The following is a 21,214-nucleotide window of genomic DNA, read 5'->3' as shown; positions in this document are numbered from 1 at the left end:
CTTATCCATGTATCTACCAGAGACCCTGACTGATAAACCCTTGTTTCCAAGTTTACTGATACACTAGTTCATTTTTATCGAGTTCCGACCACACCAGGAAGTACACAGAGTCACACAGCATATGCTCAAACCAAATGTCTGAGAGGCAAGGAAGAAATGAAGTTATGTCACTTTCTTCAAATCAAGAAACTAAAACAACCCCACTCCCCCAAACACGAGAAAGGAGAAATGACTCATAGTTCCCTAGTCTTATTTTCTGAAGAGAGGCTGCATGCAAATCATCATGCTAGGCACCAGAGTAAGATACTCACACGACGTCACCTGCATAATGCCGGATTCGAAAGTCCCGATCAAACTCCAGGATTTTGTCTGAGGCACAGGTCTAAGAGATAAAGGACATAAATTTGAAAAAAGATATTTTTAACTTCTAAAAAGTACATTCCAACTTAATATTTGTGACCAAACACCACAAATTACAATACCCAAATAAAGTCCCATTCTGTGGGGTTTGTTTAATCCATGGCTGACAAGGTAAAGGCTTTCGGCAGTGACTCACTCCTGTGGCACACAGCTGGCTGCCACTTGCTGGCTGCTCTACTAGTCAATATGGCCAAGTGGCCAGCTCTGGACAATGCATATGAAGTGTGGCTATTTCCTACCCAGAGGTTGGTAAATGATGCCCTTGATTTAGCTGGATGTAAAGGATGGTCCCTAGCAGGTAGGGCAGCCAAACAATGGAAGAAGTATGGCTTTCCGAGAAAGCGACATGTGCTGTGCTATCTTCTGACACTTGAATCTTTCTCTTCCGTGTTCCACCTGGGAGGATCACACTGAAGGCTCTAGCTGTGAGGAATACACATATCACAGTCCTTACAACTACTCAGAGTACAGCAATGTCTCCCTCACATACATGGCTGAGGCTCAGTGAGGTACACACATAATACTACAGTAAATTGCTAGTAAGCGGTGGCCCTGGAAAGGCCCCAGGGAGTGAAAGGAGCATGTCCTCATGCATACAGGTCTTGGCTCATCTGCCTGCTGAGCTGGACTCTAGCCTAGTGTTCCTCACAGGAAAGCAATGTGTGCACCTCTTTACCATTGAAGGGGGATACTTTATGACATGGCAGGCAAGTCCTGGGGTTTGTTCATGACTTCCTCCAACGTTCTTTGGTACAGTAGAGCCCAGACAGGCAGACGAGTAATAATCTACGCAGCACCTCTTCGTGCTGTAATACGAGAACCACTCAGATGACAGTGGCATACAGCATGTAATGCAGGTCAGCAGGCTTCAGGTGCTGAAGGAGCGGTGTGGAAGACATTCACAAATGAAGACTCACAGGAAGCTGGAGGTTCACTTTTCTCTTTCAATAACTACTTACCTGAGAAAGATGTGGAGACCAAAGCATCGAGTATACAGGTGTCTCCAAAATACATCCTCCAGCTCCTTCAAAGGTGCACTTTTAACCTTTAACCTTTAGTTGTGTGTATGAGGGCTTGTGCATGGTGAGTGTGGGGTCCTTCAGAGGCCATATGGGGTTTTTTGCCACAAGGGCAGTTGTGAACTGACTGACATGGGTGCTGGGAACTGAACTCTGGTTCTCTGCAAGGCCAGTATATACTCTTAACTCTTGAGCACTCTCTCTAGCCTGTCTGCCTCTCCTGACCTCCTTTTGAAATATCCTTTAATCTGTAAAACTCTTGAAGGAATAAGACTCAAATTATGACATTCTGATATTTGGATAAAATGCAAAGCCGTGATTGTCCCTAACACACACACACACACACACACACACACACACACAACTCCTTTAACTTTTTCTAGTATTGTTATATACTTATTATTTAGCTTTTTATTTTAAAATATTTTATAGTTGTTTGGATCATGTGACTGCCTCTCCATAGTACCTTTAATGCAAAGGAAGTTTTTTTAGCCCCAAATAAAAGCCAGCAATCTTTTCTTTAATGAGCTTGTAGGTAAATCTGTGTGATGAGTCAGCAGTGGCAAATGAAACCTGGCTCAACATACAAACCAATGGGACTATTTAACAAGAGGGTATGAGTGATTTAAACATCCTGACAGCTTGGCCATTTCATTTCTTTCTTTTATTAGGTAAAATTCCTTAGGAGATGAGACTGGGGGATGGCTTGTTTGGTGAAGTGCTTGCAGCATATACATGAGGACTTGATTTGGACCCTTAGCAATTACATAAAAGTTGGGCACAGTGGTGTCTGTAATCCTGGTGCTAGTAAGGCAGAGACAGGTGGATACCTGAAGCTTGCTGGCCAGTCAAGATAGGTCAATCAGGGAGGTCTGGGCTCAGTGAGAGACCTTGTCTCAAAAAATAAACTAGGAGGCCAGTGGGATGGCTCAATGGGCAAAGGTTCTTGCCACCAAGCCTGAGTTTGATCCTTGGAAGTCACATGGAGGAGAGCACTAACTCTTGCAAGTTGTCCTCTGACTCCCACACGTGTGCCAATGTATATAAATGCATGCACATGCCCAAATGAATAAATAAATGTAAACTATTTTTAAAAAGTTGGAGAGTAATAGAAAAGATATAGAATATTAACCTCTGACCTCCATATATGCTTTCACACAGACATATACACATATCACATATATACAAATTCCCCAAAAGAATACACTAAGTATCTCCATCTCAGTATTTATCCAGGGGATACTGAGGGAGGAAGAAAAAGAAGTAGGTGTTTAGTTTATTGGGAAACTGGAACTTCCACCAAAAGCAGTAATAAGGAAGAAAATAAATAAAAGAGAAAGAAATCAATCACTATATAAATTACTATTTAGTATTTCCTATCAAATCAGTAGCAAGTGTTTATACACAAGATATGCAGTTGCCTTAAGGAGAAAGATTACAGCTTAGCGTGTTAGCATGCAGTGCCAGTGTTAGTCACTTGAGGGGCTGAGGATCAGCAGAGCCCAGAGGTCTGAAGTCAGCCTGAGCAACATAGAGCTAGAGTCCATCTCAAAAAAGAAGAAAATGAGATTACATTTCAAAAATGCTTCAAGGGCTAGATGGATGGCTCAGTGGTGAAGAGCACTGGCTACTCTTTCAAGTCCTACTTCTCACAACTCCAGCCTGAGGACGCTGTCTCCTGGCCTTTTAGGACGCTGTATGCACATAATGCACATACATGCAGGCAAAATACTCATACACACAAAATAAAATGAAAAAAATAATTTTTTTGCCTGGCCAATTTACTTAATTCCGCTATAAAAAATGGCCACAGTAAAAGATAGAATAATAATTTGGGGTGTCACTTTTGAGACTTACAGATATCTATTTAAATATAAACAATTTAAGAAAGATTTATTTGGTCTGACAAATTGAAATAATTTCACCAACACTGACTGTCTAGCATCCAGAGGGTATTTTAGTAGATGAATTTCCATAACCTATGATGACATCTTTAAATTCCCTCCCAGTCAGCCATTCGCCTAGATAAAGGTGCCCCCTAAAGTCTCACTGTGACTAAGGTTATATTCTACTTTGTGCAGTTTTGTGCCCAGCACTGAGAACTAGACCTGTTTAAACGAAAGGTACTTAATTAAACCTTTGGGGTGTAAGTGGGAACTGGATGAAGGGACCTAAGTATTTCTTAATGTCAAAGATCAGTCTGCATTAGCTGAAGACCAGCTTGTAGCTACAAGTAACTGCCATTAGATAAGTGTCAGTTAATAATCAATTTACAGATGACTCATACCTTCTCCATAGTTAATGGTGGAGATTACATAATTACATAATTCTGAAGGGGACAGAGTTAGGAAGTAGATTTATTCATGCAGCAGTGGCAACGTGCTGCAGATTTACAGAGAACCAGGGCTGCCGCCCATTTCTTTCTGGATGGGAAGGAACAAGGAATGTTTCCCTGGCAGCATCTGGTCCCTGGGCAAACTCGCGTATGTGTGGAAGCCCGGGTTGACGATGAGGTATCCCTCCCCAACACAGACTCCTAAACAAACATTCATGACAAGCATACTGTATATACGTTTCATACAGAAGTCTGAGAACCACAACCCCTACCAATTATTATACAAATGTGGTTTGTGACATTTTTAGATTGTAAAAAAATGGAGACTTGGAAGTTTACTCAATACCCTGAAAGAATGCATTTCTCCGTAACAACCACGACTGCAGCTAAAATCTCTAAGGTCCCAGGGTCTGAAGAATGCAGTCAGAACACTCTCCATATTTTGTCAGTGACGATTGTGGTGGAAAGTCAAGGACAAAAGCAATTTCTTATGCAGACATCAAATTCTAGCACATGGACAAGGACTTAGCACCTATTGGCTATAAATGACATCATGCTTTTAAAGACTCCTGTTCATTTTTCCTGCATCTAGTAAATTCCTTAGTCTGTAGCTCCCTCTCCTGGATACTATGATTCTGTCAACTTCATCATTGTATCAGAAAAGGAGAACTCACAGAGATCAGGCCTTTCCCCTTTATTTGACTGTACATTCTTTTAACTTATTATAAAGCAGTGTTGCCCTGCCAAACGATAAGCAAAATTCTTATAATTCAAGATAAGAGGAAGGTCTTATTACCTTTCGGCTGGAAAAATGACCATGTTTGCCCAATTTACTGTTAAGGGCCTCGAGGAACATTCCATCAGTGACTTTGCCAACATTCATACACGCGTCATCCAGGATTGCAATGATGCCTTTGTGCTGCTGCTCCACGAGGTCCACAATGATCTGGTTGTTGAAGTAATCAATCTGCAGGACAAGCAGGAAAGCAATGCCCAGGAGAACAGGAACCCCAACAACCAAGACACACAGGTGTCCCCTTGTGTTTCACAGACGTACGTAACACCTCAGTGTCGACTGGGCAGACAGTAGTGAGGACAAGCACTGCAGTGAACACACACGTTAGCAGAGCTTTCCACCCTAATGTCTCCTTTCTTGTGCTACAGAGGGATCGTCAGCGATGACTGGACTCAGGCAAAAGTGATTAATTCCTGTCCTAGTCCTTCCTGCTTCCCCATCCCGCACCCAATCCCACTCTTTCATGAATGGGATTATCAATTGAGATTAATTTTGTGTTGGGGACATATGACGTAATGTCATGGAAAGGGGAAGGCTTCGGGTGCAGACTGGGTGAAGGTCAGGATGCTATTAAACCATCCAGTGCACAGGACGGCCCTACTGCAAGAATTACCCAGGTTTGCATGATTATATGTTCAGTACTATATTTTCAGTTACGGAGAAAAGTTATTTACACTTTTATAAAAATGTCCTAAATACAAAAAATGAAGGAAATCTATTACAAGCTAACATTTCAAATATTAGGACTGTGAAAGTAAAGTTTTCTGTCCTGAGTTATTAGAATTTTCTTAAAATTCCAACTGTATTCCTAGAAGCCACTGATGTTTGCTGAGGACTAGCAACTCTTGGTTTTAAGTTTAATGGTGCTTTAAGCACTGCTTAAGGCATGCTTTTAAAAATCAGGTTCTTCTAGTGACCTGAATGCCCATGAGTTGGGACAGATATGCAGATGGCCTATAGGTATGGAGGTCCCGTGTCATACCCTCACTCCAAATACAAACACTTTCAATAGTAACTTTCTTCCTATGACTATGGAATCTGAATAACGAACTTTAGAATTAAACTCTAAAATCCAGCTATGTCTATATAAAACATATAATGTATACAATACATTCTTAGCTTCAGGCAAACAACTGAATTGAAAATTAAAATGTAACTTTATGAGAGTTCACTAGAGTATGACGTTCTCAATAGTTAAAATGACTTGTAGGGGCTCCAGAGATGGATCAGTGCTTAAGAGCACTTACTGCTCTCACAGAGATACCTGATTCAGTTCCCAACACCCACATCAGGTGGCTCACAATCCTGTAACCACAGCTCCAGGGTTTCCAATGCCCTCTTCTGGCCTCCACAGAACCTGTAAGCATGTGGTGCACATACAGACAAGCATGCATGCACACATAAGTAAAAATAGAAATTTAAAAAACACAAGTATTATTTGCTTTTAGAAGCAAATGAATCAAAGGGATAATCAGATTCTTATGAACTCCTGATAGGTATTCACACACAGGACATAAAATAGGCTGTGAAGAAAAACTTATTCTGAATCCAGTCAAGACACTAGATCTTATCACTAATACACAGAACACGCAGGTACACAGAAATGTGCTAATGACACTTCAGGAATTGGATTAGCAAAATCTGAGCTGGGAACCTTACAGAAAAAAAATTCCATTACAGAAAAGATGCTCACTCTTTTCAACAAAATATTACAAAGGAAAAAAAAAGAAAGGGGGTGGGAAGAGAAGGAGTGAGGGAAGAAAGGAGGGAGCACATGAGGCTAACCTATGTGAGAAATCTATCAATCAACCAACCGATCAATTAATCAATCATCATGCAAGGTCTTTATGTGGATCTAATCAAGCAAACTGTCACTATCAGCAACAATAAAACAGCTTAAGAAGTAGGAAATGATATTAAAGGAATTGTTACTTTGGGGATGAATCATAGAGCTGTGGTTATAGTTTCTGTAGGATTATTTGTCTCTTAGAGAGATGTGGGAAATCACAGATGAAGGAATGTAATGGCTGAGTAACTTCGAGGTAATCTGGACACGTGGGGAAGGCTCTGGGAACTCTTGAAATGTCCTATAATGATGAAAGCTGGTGCAATGCTTAGAAGTTAGGGGTTCCAAGGCAAACAGAGGCCATGATGTTGGTGCACACCGATGTCTATTTATGCTGCCTGGGAGTTGGGTTCTGCTCCCTTAGAGGCCTGTTTCGGTTACGACTCTGTCATCTCCGGGGTTACGGAGCGTTTCTGAGGTGTCTGGATTAACCACTACTGCCACTGTTATGCTTCCCACTGTGAACTAAACCCATGGAGCTTGATATTCTGATCGCTGGAGGAGTTCTTGACTTTTATTTTTTTAAGATAGGGTTTTATTGTGTTGCCTTGGCTGGTCTTAAATATGCGAATTCTCCTGCCTCAGCCTCTGGAATTGCAGAGATTACATGTATGTGCTACCACAACCAGCTTCAAAGGATATTTTGAATCAGTTACCTCTAAACACACCTGAATAACAGGTTTTTATGATAAGATTCAGACTTAAACTTCAGTTATATTGTATATTAAACAGAAGATTTATTCTTAGGAAACTTCATATAAACTTAATTGAATTGTGTTTTAAATAGCTATGAGAGGCCACTGTTTAAATCAAACAATAAGCAGCTCTTTTATAATAAAGTTGACAATTCTGGTTTATTTTAAATATGTAAAATATACCTCAATGACATTTTATGGCATTCTAATATTTAACACATGGTGGAAGGCAAAGGTGCAATTTTAGGCATAAGTGCTATTTACTGTCCCACTCTTTAAATAAGTAGAATAAAAAATGAGAAGATATGAATATAAAAATAATTTAAATATGACATTTCAAATAGCTTTTCAATTGAAATGTCAATATTATGTTTGATATCAAAGAAAAAAACACTGGCTTGGTTTTTATTGTGTGGTGAGAATAGAATTTTATAAACTCAGCAACCAAGCATGGCAGCGAAAGCCTGTAATCCCAGCACTTGGAAGGTGGAGGTGGAATGAGGAGTGAAGGTCATCCTTGGTTTCATTGTAGGATTCAAGGCCAGCCAGGGAAAACATCAGACTGTTCCCTAAGAAGCAAAGGAACCCAGGGTTGAGGATTTAGCTCAGAAGGCCCTGGGTTCGGTCCTCAGCTCCGAAGGAAAAAAAAAGAAACAAAGGAACCCAACAAAATATCACAAAACAGAAACAAATAACTATAAGAAAACATCAGAGAGTTTTTAAACGTCTACTCCCAAAATTGTTTTAAAATACAAATGTTTAAGAAGAATGACACGCATACAGGTCTCACTTCTGTCAGGAGCAGGAGAGAACAAGGAAGCCTGGAGAGCCAGCCTCTCAGCTGTGACCCTCTGACCAGGGTCACTTCCTGTCTACATCTCATTGGCAGAGTTTGTCTCTGACAATTATTCACAAAGAGCCACGAGGAGAGAGGTGACAGCGAAAGAGTGAGTGTGGAACTGGACAGGAGTACAAGTGTCCCAGTGTTCCAATCACAGGCTTCAGAGACTGGGAGCAGCAGTAGCAGAGGGTGGTCCACTGCCACTTAGATCAGAGGAGAGAAGGGAAGGCACTCACGTGTTTCCAGGGGATTCCTTCCCGCTGGTACTCCTCTTGCTCCTGCTTCAGCACCAGCTGAATGAACAGCTGCTGCAGCTTCTCATTGCAGTAGTTAATGCAGAACTGCTCGAAGCTACGGGAGATGGGGAATGTTAGGGTAAATTAAAGAAAAACAAGCAGTAGGGTTTTCAGTGTCATACCCCATTTACCTGTTGTTGTCAAAGATTTCAAAGCCATAGATATCCAAGACACCAATAACTGTGTTTTTCCCATGTACTGTGGTGTCGTAGTTCTTGACCTCGATGATGTCATTGATGCGAGTAACAATCCAACAAAAGAGGCGCTCATATATTGCCTGTGACAGAAAGATCATCATACATCCTTGTCTATTTGGGAATGAGCCTTTGTGTTTGGACTTCGGATGTCTTCGAACCCATCTGCCTTTCTCCTGACTGCTCAGCTCATGTGTTATTATGATTAGAGTGTACGTCACCAATTACCAGACAGCCACATGATGTATGCCAAACTGAAGGAAGCAATCTGGGTTTTAAATAGGGTCATTGGCTACCATTCGTATTTTAAGACTGTTCTCTAAGCGTATGCCCATGTCTTACCTCATCAGGGATGCATCTGTACTTCTCACCTCTGAAACTGTTCCTACTTTAGGCTATGAGTAAATGGACTTGGATACTTAGGAAGTTCATTCATTCAACATTTGCTGGGCACTCAGACATATAGTTTGCTGGAAATACAGAACTGAGTACACAGAAAGTCATAGACTCCAAGGAGTGTAGGGAATAGGGTGAAGGAGCACATCCACAGTGTCTGAGGTGACTTTTAAAAATTATTATGTGTCTGCATGTGCGTGAATGTAGGTGCCCTTAGAGGTGTTGGTTTTCCTGGTGCTGAAACTAAGGTAGTTTAAGCTGCCCAAGTGGGTGGTAGGAAATAAACTTGGGTCCTATGCATGAACAGTAAGTGTGCTTAACTGCTGAGCCATCTCCCCAGCCCATCCTGAAGTGACTCTAATCTATTCTGTGTTCTGGCAATCCAGGGAAGGCCTTACTTGCCTGAGTCAGTGGCATGACTAACAGGGCCCTGTGTATGAGAGAGGAACAACCTTAGCAGAGGCATGACATGTACAGAGAAGTCCTGTGGCTGGAAGCAGACAGGAGAACTTGTGAGGCTAAGTTGGAAGACAGCAGAGAATGAGGCAGTGAGGTACTAGTGCCATACTCTGCTAAGGCAGTAGTTTCCCCCACCCATTTCCACAGTTGGTCTAGTTTGCTTTTCCAGCAGTGATAAACCAGGGGCTTCACTGAGACAGTGGTGGCCAAAAAGTCTCACAGTTTCTAAAGACCCTTAGCCCACTGTCAGGGATGTCTGAAGACATCCGTAGAGATTTCACTTATGCTGCAACCCACGGTTCAAGTCTAGTCTCACCTTGGCAAAGGCGTCTCTGCCGTAGCTAGCCTCCTGTTCCGTGTGCTGTTTGTCAATGATGTCACGGCCTGTGGCCACCGTCCGGTAAAGCAGGGCTTTCTCCACCATGTCTGCCTTGGTTGAGAGCAATTCTGCTATGACAGATACAACTTTGCCATTCTCAATAAGTGGCGTGTCACCATCTACTATAAATTTTAAATTTCCCTATATCAAAAGCGAAAACAAAAGACACCATTTCCAATGAGCTTCTGACATATCTTGCGTTCAGGTGAACTCGTTTGCATCTACCTTCCTAAATATGCGCGTCCAAATGTGAGAGCCTCGCCTTGCGCTTCCGTCCCTCCCCCCACACCTGACTACCCTTTCATGTTAGCGCACAGTTTTGACAGAGGGCTATGCTGTTACAGAGTCAAGTCCATGATTATTTTTGCCCTCTGGTCTATGGTGCTGGCCTCACATGAGCTGTCTGTGCCTTGGAGGCTACTTGCAACCATCTGTTTCAGATGTTGTCACTGTTAGTCTTGGGTGCTGAGTTCAAGGTCTAAGGAAATCACAACACAGTGAACTGGGCACAGTCTCCAAATCTATAGTGGTTTGGAAAACCCATCATAATATAAAATAATAAAAGAAAATCAGAATACAGTTTTCAAAACCACAGGTAAAAATTTTCACAAAGGAAATTACTTTTTTAAAAAAATATTTATTTATTATACATAAGTACACTGCTGCTGTCTTTAGACACACCAGAAGAGGGCATCATATCCTATTACAGGTGGTTGTGAGCCACCATGTGGTTGCTGGGATTTGAACTCAGGACCCCTGGAAGATTAGTCAGTGCTCTTAACCTCTGAGCCATCTCTCCAGCCCCCAGGAAATTACTTTCAACAGGGAACAAAATCTGAAAGAGTGCCCTGTTTCTACAGGGAGACAATACGCTTTGAGAGTCCCTACTCACCAAGTGAAGAATAGCAGCCAGAATTTTATACACTGTTTGAATCTCCTCAGGTTTGAATCCAATTACTTTCATAGCATCAGCTACAACTTTGAACTCTGCAGCATCATTGATGGAAGACTAGACATGAACAGAAAACTGTAAGTCAGAAACATTCACCTGAGCATTAACTAAAAGCTGAAGTGTTTAGCCAAAGTCTTGATGCCTTTGTAGTAAATCGTTTTAAGGGAGACAAATATTAAAAATAAATTTGTGTTGGAAATGTTTAGAAATATGAGTCCTATGTGTGTGTGTGAGAGATTTGTGTCACTTAAAATAAGTGCCATGCATTTTTCTGAAGGTTGTGTCCTGAGTTGAACCACTGAAGATCACAGCTCCATGTTCCATGGAGGCAAAGGTATGGGATGTGATGTCACACATGAAAATGTTAAATGTAAGAACTCTAAGGTCCATGACTGGCTACCCGCATCGGCAGCTCTCTCGCCTGGGTCCTCTGTGCAGTCTGGTAGCAGCTCTCACGCTGTAATCGGGCTGAGTCCTGGTGGAGGAAACGTAGCACCCAGAGCAAAGCCACCAGCTGCAGTCACATAGGAAGCTGTTAAGAAGTCCAGGACTACCCTCCACTATTTCTCTCATGTGACAAGCGATGGGAAGTCATAGCTTCTAACTGGAGCACAGAGGCTCAGTGATGAATCGCAGCCCCAGGAGACATGGACATTGGGTTGGATATACTAGTGTGCCATCAGATTTTACAGTAAAAAATGGCAACTGCTTATACTACAAGGTTCCCGGAAGGAGCTCTGGACTAAGCCTTTCCTCAACAAGTTGCTCATTTGACCTATATGGGTCCTGGCCGAATGCTTGCTTAATGAGGAAGGATATACAAAACAAACCTCCTCTGCTTGAAGAACACATGTTCCTTTGTGTTATAGACACAACCAGGCAAGCTCCTACACCTGTCAGTGTCTTCTCACTATGGGATGGATGCTTAACCTTATTGAGCCTTAATTTCCTCATGCATTACACAGAGAGAGTAATACATTTCTTACAAGTTGTTGTCTGGTCCTTAGCACACCAAAAATACTCAAATCAGATATTACTATCATAACTACATGTAAAGATTGTAGTTCTGCCTTATACAAGGAAATTTCTGGCTGTTTTTCCTAACAGCCATTCGTCTCTTATTTCATTATTGCTAATAGGATGAGATTTGTTCAGTCCTCTTCAAGCTCATCTCTGGCTTGCTCCTAGTCTCAGGAGGCTTCAGGGTTCCTAAGTGATCATGGCTAGTATATGGTCAACTTGCACAAGCTAGGTCATCTCAGAAAAGGGAACACCATTGGGAATGCCTCCAGAACAGCAGCCTGCAGGGGGCCTGTGGGGCACTTTCTTAATTAGTGATTGATTTGTGGAGGCAGAGCCTCCACAACAAGTGGGTGTTGCCACCCTTGGACAGGTGACCTTGATGTGTATAAGAAAGCTGGGTGAGCAAAACAAGTTTGTAAGCAGCACCCCTTCTGGGCCATGTGTACTGCCTTGACTTCCTCTGACTCCCCAGATGATAGATTACAAGTTGGAAGATGAAATGAATCCCTTCTCTCCTTAAGTTGCTTTTGGTCATGGGGTTTATTACAGTAGCAGAAACCCTAAGACATCCATTTCTTCCCCTACCAATGAGTGCTCAGTCACAAGCCTGTGGTGCCAATGTGAACTAGGAGGCATGAGGAAAAGCATAATACGAGCTATGGAAGGCGAGGGTTTCTAGGGAGGCATGTGTGTACAAGGTGGCATTTCCTCTGCCTGGGAATATTGGGACTGCTGCTGATGTTCCGAGACCACAGCAAAAGCCAGAGCAAGAGGACAAGCCAGTTTACTGAGGGTGGCAGAGCTGTAAGTTACAAGACCACAACCCCACCTGTGCTGCTGAGGTGCTGGGTCTGACCATACCAGTGCTTGCTGACATACAGGGTTAGCGAATTCATCACTGCTTTGGGAAACTTTACCTAGATTTTCTCTTACCTGTGACCCAAGGTATCTTAATTTCACATGACTCTTACATTCTAAGATTAATTAAAATACATGTAATACTTTATGGATATTAAAATCATTTGTTTATATGGGGGAAATGATTATATTATAATAAATGTAGGTTTAAGCAGGGTTTGTTTATGAATGAATGAATAGACATACAAACCATTACTAATTATCACCCACTCTTTAGAAAGGTGACTATAAAGAAGCAACCTAAGGCCACAAAACTATCCGAGGAAAATCACAATCAATACTTTAAACTAGGGGAGTTTGGGCAGTGGTGGCATACGCTTTTAATCCCAGAACTTGGGAGTCAAAGGCAGGTGGATCTCTGAGTTCAAGGCCAACCTGGTCTATGGCATGAGCTTTAGGACAGCCAGGGCTATCTGTCTCAAAAGACAAAGAAAAAGGAGAAAATCAAAGTGCTTTCAATTTCGTTTTGTCATAACAGCACGCCTTTGACTAAATCACACAAACTTATGAGGAAGGCTTGCTGGTGCTCGGTGACTTTTACGGTTTCAGATGAATGGAGTCAGATCAAATATTAAGAGATGGTAAGAGAAAACCCTGAACACAGAGAGAGGAGCTTTTCTGGTAGATGAGGACATTACAGCTATGTAAGGTTAGCTAGCCAGGTTTTCAGTCCAGTGGTGGAATTAATTTTGGACTGAGATTTTTAAAAGCAGAGCAGAGGAAACATTTATCTGCATGAGGGCGGGCAGCGGAGGGCCTGGGCAACAGCCTGTGCTCCTTCTGCCTCGGCCTGGTTCTCAGAAGAAGCTCACCTTCAGCTGCGCCCCCACACGGATGTAGTTGTAGGATGAGAGTGATTTCTGCAGGTGTAGAGAGTGCAGCATCTGCTCGGAACCTCCCTGAAGTAGCTGAAAAATATTTAGTTTAAATTAAATTGCTGTGATGGATAATCTTGGTTGTCAGCCTGAGTGCATTCGGAATTGACTAAAAGCTGATGGGTATTCATTCCTGTGAGAGATTTTCTTCACCAGGCTATCTGAATTGAGAAGGCCCTCCCCCTAAATTTGGCAGGACCTTTGAGTGGCAGCCTACATAAAAGGAGGTCTAAAGGAAAAGCCTTGTTTTTGTTTCTGTATCTTGCCAGTCAGCTCATCTACTCTGTTGCTGCTGGAGCCACAATCACTGTTACAACATTCTTTTGCTGACAGGACTCAGTTTCTTCAAGGTTCCAAGGAAGAGCAGCAGCTCTAGGTATACGCAACAACTTTCAAGGCAGATACCGATCCCCCACACGTCACATGGTCTGACGCAGAGGTGGTCTAGTTCTTCACGCATTTTCTAGACTTCACAGTTAGGTTCTCTTCTTCATGCTTTGAGGAAATCTTTGGATTTTATTTTGTCTTGTCTTACAGGTAAATAGCTTCTATCTAGTAAGATAGGCAGAATGTTATACAGCCCTGAGGAACAGCACTTAAAATTCACATTCGCAAGGTTGGTCTAAACGACTCTTGCCCGAATGTCATCATCTGGCAGGCAGGATAGACTCCTGCCCCGAGGTGCTTGCAGCTTAGCAGTGTCACCTGCTGAGTTCAGAAAAGTCAGCCTTGTGGGGAAGAGGCGTCAGCTCACAGACAGTCCCATGGAGTCCACAGCTTTTCCTCCACTGCCACAGCCAGAAAGGAGTGGCTGACAGCCGTGACTCTCAGATGAAGCTGTTTCTTAGTAACTTCATCCAACTGGGAATGACACTTGCAGAAAGTTGTAATTTCTTGAAATAAACATTCTTATATTTTCTAGAGAAATAGTTTAGCTATAATCTAGCAAACTGTTAACAGAAACACAAATACAACGTTGTTAAACCCCTCTCCCCGTTTTTTATAAGGCACGTCTTCAAGAGGCCTTAACATAAAGGTTCTGCTCTCAACAGTAAGCTCTGGTTTATGTCAAATGTGCAGTTACCTGGACCTTAAAAGTGACTTCTAACCAAACCAGAACTTGACTGGCATTAACTAAGGCAATTACTTAATCAAATGATACTGTATTCAACTGTACTGTCGCCATTAATCACCTTCAAAGACAGTTACACAGAAATCCATCTTTTTAACTCCGAGTTTTAAATGTGTGTCTGCATGTGTATGCCTGTGGGTATGTGCATGGCGGCCAGCTTTTGTGTTGTGTCACTCCTCGGGTTCCTGACACTTTGTTTGGAGCCAGCAATCCCCAGGACTCTCACTGCCTACCCAGCACTAGGACTGTAGATGGTTTAAACCCCCAAATATTGCTTAATTAGGTCAGCAGCTTTTTTTAGGGATCTTGGTTTATATCACTTTGGGATTTGAAAATCATATTAATATCACACTTGCTCTATGAGCACAGATGTGCCAAAGGAAGGTTATTTAAGAGTTTTTTCAAACTCTAATAACATTCTCTAAAGACCTATTTATTTTTTCTGAGTGTTGATAGCACAGAGGATAATTCTTCCTTGGGTTTACAAATCCTTGTTTTGTTTTGAAAGTAATCATATTGCCCTACACCTATCAAGAGCAATGCAGGGGCTGGAGAGATGGCTCAGCGGTTAAGAGCACCGACTGCTCTTCCAGAGGTCCTGAGTTCAAATCTCAGCAACCACATGGTGGCTCACAACCATCTATAGTAAGATCTGATGCCTTCTTCTGGTGTGTTTGAAGACAGCGACTTATATATAATTAGTAAATAAATAAATCTTTAAAAAAAAAAAAAGAGCAATGCAAATCAAATTTACATTTCCATCTCTGGGACTCTCAAGCAGAAGAGTAGCAACTCAATTCAAAAGAAAATGAAACCGACATTTCTAGATGGTGTCAATAGCTTTCACAGTCATTACACTGTTACCTCCACTTTGAGGAACCCAGGTGATGTTTAGCCTGGGAGCTTGTGTTGGCTAGCCACCTCCCACAGTGCCCACACTCAGTCTCTTAGGTGGGATAGGATGTATAAGCCTGTGCACACATGTAACTAGCTGTGGAGACAAGGAAAGCCAGAGAGGTGCAGGACAGATGAGAGCACACTAGACAGACGTCTCTGCATGACTAAGCAAACAATTCTCTGCACAAGGATTACTAACCTGATAGAAAGAATGGAAGCTTCGTTCTCCGGGCTGTTGCACAATTACACGAGACTGAGGAAAAATATTTTTAAGAAAATGATTAATCTGAAATTATAGATATAAATGAAACAGAAGCAACTTTCTTAGAGAATCTTGTATTCACAGTGCATTAAAAACCATCTGTGGCTAATGGTTGGGGCTTAGCTCGGTAGTAGAGCAAGAGCTAAACCAACCCAACCCAACCCAACCCAACCCAACCCAACCCAACCCAACCAACCCAACCCAACCCAACCCAACCCAACCCAAACCAAAACAACCCAACCCCAACCCAACCCAACCCAACCCAACCCAAACCAACCCAAACCAATCTGTGGACAAAGCTTATCAGAGATGAGTGTTCTCTATGGCTTCCCTGGCAATATTTTGATAATTCTTTATATTGTTTAAAATGGCACCTTAATATTCATGAGAGTGAAGCCATGTTTTTGGGTTGTTTTGTTTGTTTTTTAACCTGCAGTCATAATGTGTGCAAGTGGTAGGGATTTGAGTGGGGAGGACGGGAAGGAATGCTGGGGAGGAACATTCTCAACATTCCCATGTCTGGAGTCTGCTGGCATTTCAAAAAGCAATGCCTCATATCCTATAATAAAATCAGTCAACATGACCAGGCCCCGGGACTCTGCTTGGACTCTCCAAAAGGACTGTTCAACATGTATGCTCATTCAAAGTATTCTTTTTGATTGAATATGTATATACAACGGAATTGAAACATGGGGGAGAGATGGGTAATATTTAGTGTTTTCTGTTTCTTTCCAACTGACTCTGAAAAAAGCACTTATTTCCCTAGTAGCCTAACCTTGATATAACAGATAAAAATAGGAACTGCAGAGCTGTAAGATGTGATGGTGTCACTGGGAGAGGAAACCCTTGACCGAGAAGCATCTGAATTGAAGCACAATTCAAGGTAGAGGCGACCGTAGGGTACAGCTTAACTGCATTGAGAGAACAAACGTGTGTTCTGCTGCAGACAGTAAGCAAACTGGATGGAGGATGCAACATAACGAGAGTCTAGGTCTGAAAGTTGGGCGTCGTGGTTCGCTCCTGAAACCTCGGCCCTTAGAAGCTGAGGCATGAGGATGGTGAGTTATAGGCCAGCTTTGGCTACATAGGGGAAGGGAGGGAGGGAGGAAGAGCGAGATTTGACTGGTTAGGGTTAGATCTGACCCAGGAGTTGTCACGCATTCTTCTGTCGCATGCGTACCCCAAGTCTGCCTGACCAAGTCTAACTCCATGCACTAGGTGCTCATGAGGACTCAGAGGGTATCTTACCATGGAAGGCAGCCTTGAAGACGGGTAGTAGCATTGAACAGTACTTTAAATGCAATTTCACAAATATTATTTTTAGACATTCAGCTCTCACAAGCATCACCCTAGAAATCTAAAACATATACCTTTTCCAGCAAGTAGTTATTAATATGTCCCCCAATGGGGTCTCCCTTGAAGTCAAAGTTGATATCCATGTATTTCCCAAACCTGCTGGAATTGTCATTGCGATTGGTTTTGGCATTTCCAAAAGCTTCCAAAACACAGTTTGACTTCAGCAACATATTCTTCACTCTTTAATGAAAATACATCAGTTATTATAAAAAATTCAGAGATGAAGACACTTAGAAAACTGATAATCTTACCATCCTTCTAGCCCTTCCATCATTGTTTCTATTTCCCTGACAAGATTCCTCTCACACAGTCAAACCTGGAGAAATAACCTGGCCTCTGACACAACCTGATTAGTGGACCATTGTCCTTCCCCCTAATCCTGCAACAGATCCTTCAAACTCCTGCCCATAAATAACGTTATGCTTTACAAAGGCATGTGTGTAGGAACTGCTTGCTCACAAAGGTCCCCCACAGACGATAGAGCCCAGTATGCTCGGAATGACAGTAAATTTCCAAAGCCTTATCTGCCATATAAAAATGAAAGTAATTTAGTTCTCAGCTAGCTACTCTCCTGAGAGTCAAAGGAAATTACAACAATTTGATCAAATGTTCAGAAATGGAAAGTGGGAACATGTCACATTCTTTTAGAAGGCCTCTTTTGACTGGGTAATCCAGTTATGATGAAAATGCAAAATCCACACAAGTATCATCATCAAATTTAAATTCTTTCCCTTACATCAGCCAGCACCCTAGATTGTGCCTGTCGTGCTGCCTGTGATGGACAGACGAGTTGTGACTCCTCCGTAAGCTAATGTTCATCATCAGAGCTAAGGGAAAGTATTTTCTCCCTCTCAGAAAAGGCTGCGCCGCCTAAGAAAGTCCGTCATGCTGCTTTATTAGAAACAAATAACCACCAATTCACTCCTACATACTTAGTAAACAAGCACTGTGTGCCAGGCACTGTACTCACCTGACTCTGAGCCCAGCACAGTGCAGTACAAAACTTCTTCACATATGAACCTTACTTGGACTCCCAGCATCAGTGGGTTACAGTTGTGACATTGTGGGAAGCCATGGGTCCATCTTCCAGGGCCCATTCTCTCAGAGCATAAGTTTTAAAAACACAGAACAAGAACCTGCAGAGACTTGAACAATAAGGCCAAGCTGTGCAAAGTCCAAGAGCTCTGCTGAGGTTGGAAACTAGCTAGAACCAGGATGCTTTCCACTATTTCATAGTAATTTTAATTTTAAAAAAGTGAAAAAACTGGAAATTGATATAGTAAAAGAAGTAAAAGCAGAGATTCAATATGCAATGTGGGAATCAAAGCAATTTACACATCAAAAAGTGCTTGATGTCGGTCTGTTGAGGCCTGGCCCAGGGTATACTAGGTGAGGCCACGCCCAGCCAACCCATGTCCCTGAGGTGCCCTTACCTTTCTATCTCTGCTCTCTGGCTGGGGTTGGTGATGGCGGCGATATACTGCATGATGTACTTACTGGCCTCTGTTTTACCAGCTCCACTTTCCCCTAGAGGGAAGAATGGGGCAGGGGTGAGCTCATGTCAACAGAGTCATTTAAACCTTTGATGGTTATTCATTTAAACTCCGTGTTACTTCCGCTTCCGCCCTCCCCCTTTCTTAGTAGGTTATTTTGTCCTGAGCTACTTCTAATAGACAGAAACATGTCTCTCAAAATGACAGAGGTAAAATTATAAATTACAGATCATGTTCAGTTAAGTAAACTATACCAAGGACTAAACTGTGGTAAACTAGTTCCTTCAATTATACACCCAGCATAGCAGAAACCAAACGAGGTGGTGAGTTAAACAGTAGCTACAGCTACATTCATATAACCTTATTTTCTACAGAAAAATTATTTAAAGTGTATTAGGAATAAAGTGATTAGTTACAAAAATCAGAGTGAGGTGCTCGCAGTCCCAGCTACTCAGAAAGCTGAGAGAGCCTGACCAGGAGGATTTCTGAAACCAGTTAGATCAGCCTCTTAGTCAAAAAACAAAACAAAACAAAACAAAACAACAACAAAAACCCAAAAAACAAACAAACAAAAAAACCCAAGTCTTAAACCAAATTACACTAATTTCAGTGAAAAAAAAAAAAAAAACACCATAGGAAGTGTGTAACGGGTTCCAGTGGTGGCAGTGGAGAGAGCGATTTAGAGGTTCCATCTATGCGTCTAAACACCCAAACTTCACTCACTGGGCTTTCTCCCAAGGGAGAGAAAAACTACTTTTAAAAGTAGTTTAACCAAACAGTATAAATCTCCCAAGGCTTTACAACTATTTTTAATAAGTTATGTTAATAAATTATTCACTAAAATTGGGCAAATAGATTAATAAAGAATAGATAAAAATAATTACACAGTGGAATTGCTAAAGGGAATGTGCTAGTTTTATGGAAACCTTAATGAAAAATACGTCCACTGTACACTGCTGAATGGAAGGACTACCTTTGTAATGGCAGGTATGTGCTTATAATTATGTATTTTTGTTTATGCTTGTGTGACTATACACTTAGACACAGACACTAACAATCAGCTACTTCTGGAATGCTGGGGGACATGACTTCCCCCCCATGTCAGATGGGTCCCAGAGGATCCTCCCCTATGGAAAACACAGCTCTTGCCATTGCTCATGGCTGTTCGCTATGACTTGACACTAAGGCCCCACTACTGAAGATTCTGTACACTTTGTACAGGACATGCAGAGATCAAGCTGCGACAGGCCTGGAAGCTTTCTTTCTGCTTGCTTTCACTATACCTGGAGGTGCTACGTAGGCCGCTGATATTTAGTGTTCATCAACAATTCTACTCAGCTATGAACTCTGTGAACTACAATAATGGCATGAAGGTTAAGGGGGTAACCAACTACTATCTGATCGGATTTAAGGCCCACTCCACGAGTGGAAACTTATGCCTAGTAGTGTGAACTCAGCCAAGAATCTGTGGCTCAGGAGGTCATGGCCCCAGAGGAAAATCGACTATTAATACTTGGAATATTATACATGGACTGTCTTCTAAATACTCATCTTTATATCCACAGGCTAATGCATCTCTCAGTTCCCATCAGAGAAGCTTCTTTTTGCAGTGGTTAATATAGAGGCTCACAACTGGCCTAAGTGCACAGAACAAGGTTCCGTAAGTGAGGTATCTGTATCACAAAGCTCAAGGAGGTTGTGGAAGAAGGGGTGGAAAGACTTAAGAGTCAGACGTTGCCGAGGACTGCTGGGAAACTGGGTCTTCAAATCATGACAGGGTCTTTGTACTCATAGCTCCCACTAAGTCGCTATGGTTGCCTCTACAAGACCCTGCATGAGATTCATGAGAGTCCACATTGTAGTGTGGATGGGAAAGAGGCTCACAAGGCCCACCCCTGGCTGAGGCGCTATGGCAGTTGATGGCTCCCTGGGAAAGAGCATCAGTTCTTTTCAGGGGTGTGGATCCCGGTGGGCTGACAATGTTCCAGTGGATAACCCTACACCCACGTGTCTAAAGGCAGCAACAATTACCCAGGTGCCTTGTAAGCCAAAGAGAGAACACGAAGTGGGAATGGCAGTGGTGAGATGTGGAGGGAGGGAAGTGGGGTGATAGATGATAAAATGCACTGATAAAGTACATCGTTTACATAAAACTCTCAAAGAATAAATATATATATATGTAAATAACAAGTAAAGAACTTTTGTTCATAAGTTTGTGTAGCTGGCCAACTTTTTAAATGTTTTCAACTGTTTTATTTAAAAAACAAAACAAAACAGTGTATTCCTAGGCTATAACTCTCTATCAACACTAAGCTATTTAATCTTCTGACCCTTAACATTCTTATCTGTAAAGTAGAAAATAACTATGATAATGATACATACCACTTAAAGTTGTTTTGATTACCAAAATAAAATAATCATCCAAATATTTTGAAAAGCACAAAGCCACTAGAGTAAATGGGAGGTATTATTAGCATCAACAGAGATTCCCACAGTTTGAGAGGCCATCTTAGGCCAGGGAAAAGATATTTCCTTATTTTACTAGGCGAAATGCTGCAAAAAGCCTAGCAGCCTGTGAGGGGCTAGGCTGCCATTCTGTGCACGTGGGCTGCAGTTCGGCCTCTCCTCCC

General features: G+C 42.1%; 1 protein-coding gene across 1 annotated transcript in view; it reads right to left on the bottom strand.

Annotated features, from left to right (window-relative positions):
• Myo1d (myosin ID) overlaps nucleotides 1–21,214 on the bottom strand; it is a 272,879-nt gene that overhangs the window by 170,144 nt on the left and 81,521 nt on the right. The window contains exons 3-12 of the mRNA XM_032911997.1: nucleotides 18,525–18,618; nucleotides 17,106–17,271; nucleotides 15,673–15,726; nucleotides 13,382–13,477; nucleotides 10,569–10,685; nucleotides 9,614–9,817; nucleotides 8,380–8,525; nucleotides 8,189–8,303; nucleotides 4,571–4,741; nucleotides 312–382 (exon numbers count right to left, since the gene is read on the bottom strand). Of these exons, the coding sequence (XP_032767888.1) occupies nucleotides 312–382; nucleotides 4,571–4,741; nucleotides 8,189–8,303; nucleotides 8,380–8,525; nucleotides 9,614–9,817; nucleotides 10,569–10,685; nucleotides 13,382–13,477; nucleotides 15,673–15,726; nucleotides 17,106–17,271; nucleotides 18,525–18,618 (1,234 nt within the window). The remainder of the gene's footprint in view (nucleotides 1–311; nucleotides 383–4,570; nucleotides 4,742–8,188; nucleotides 8,304–8,379; nucleotides 8,526–9,613; nucleotides 9,818–10,568; nucleotides 10,686–13,381; nucleotides 13,478–15,672; nucleotides 15,727–17,105; nucleotides 17,272–18,524; nucleotides 18,619–21,214) is intronic.

This window comes from Rattus rattus, chromosome 9, assembly GCF_011064425.1.
Source record: "Rattus rattus isolate New Zealand chromosome 9, Rrattus_CSIRO_v1, whole genome shotgun sequence".
In the NCBI taxonomy this organism is placed as follows: domain Eukaryota; kingdom Metazoa; phylum Chordata; class Mammalia; order Rodentia; family Muridae; genus Rattus; species Rattus rattus.
This window is presented reverse-complemented; position numbering and strand designations above follow the sequence as displayed.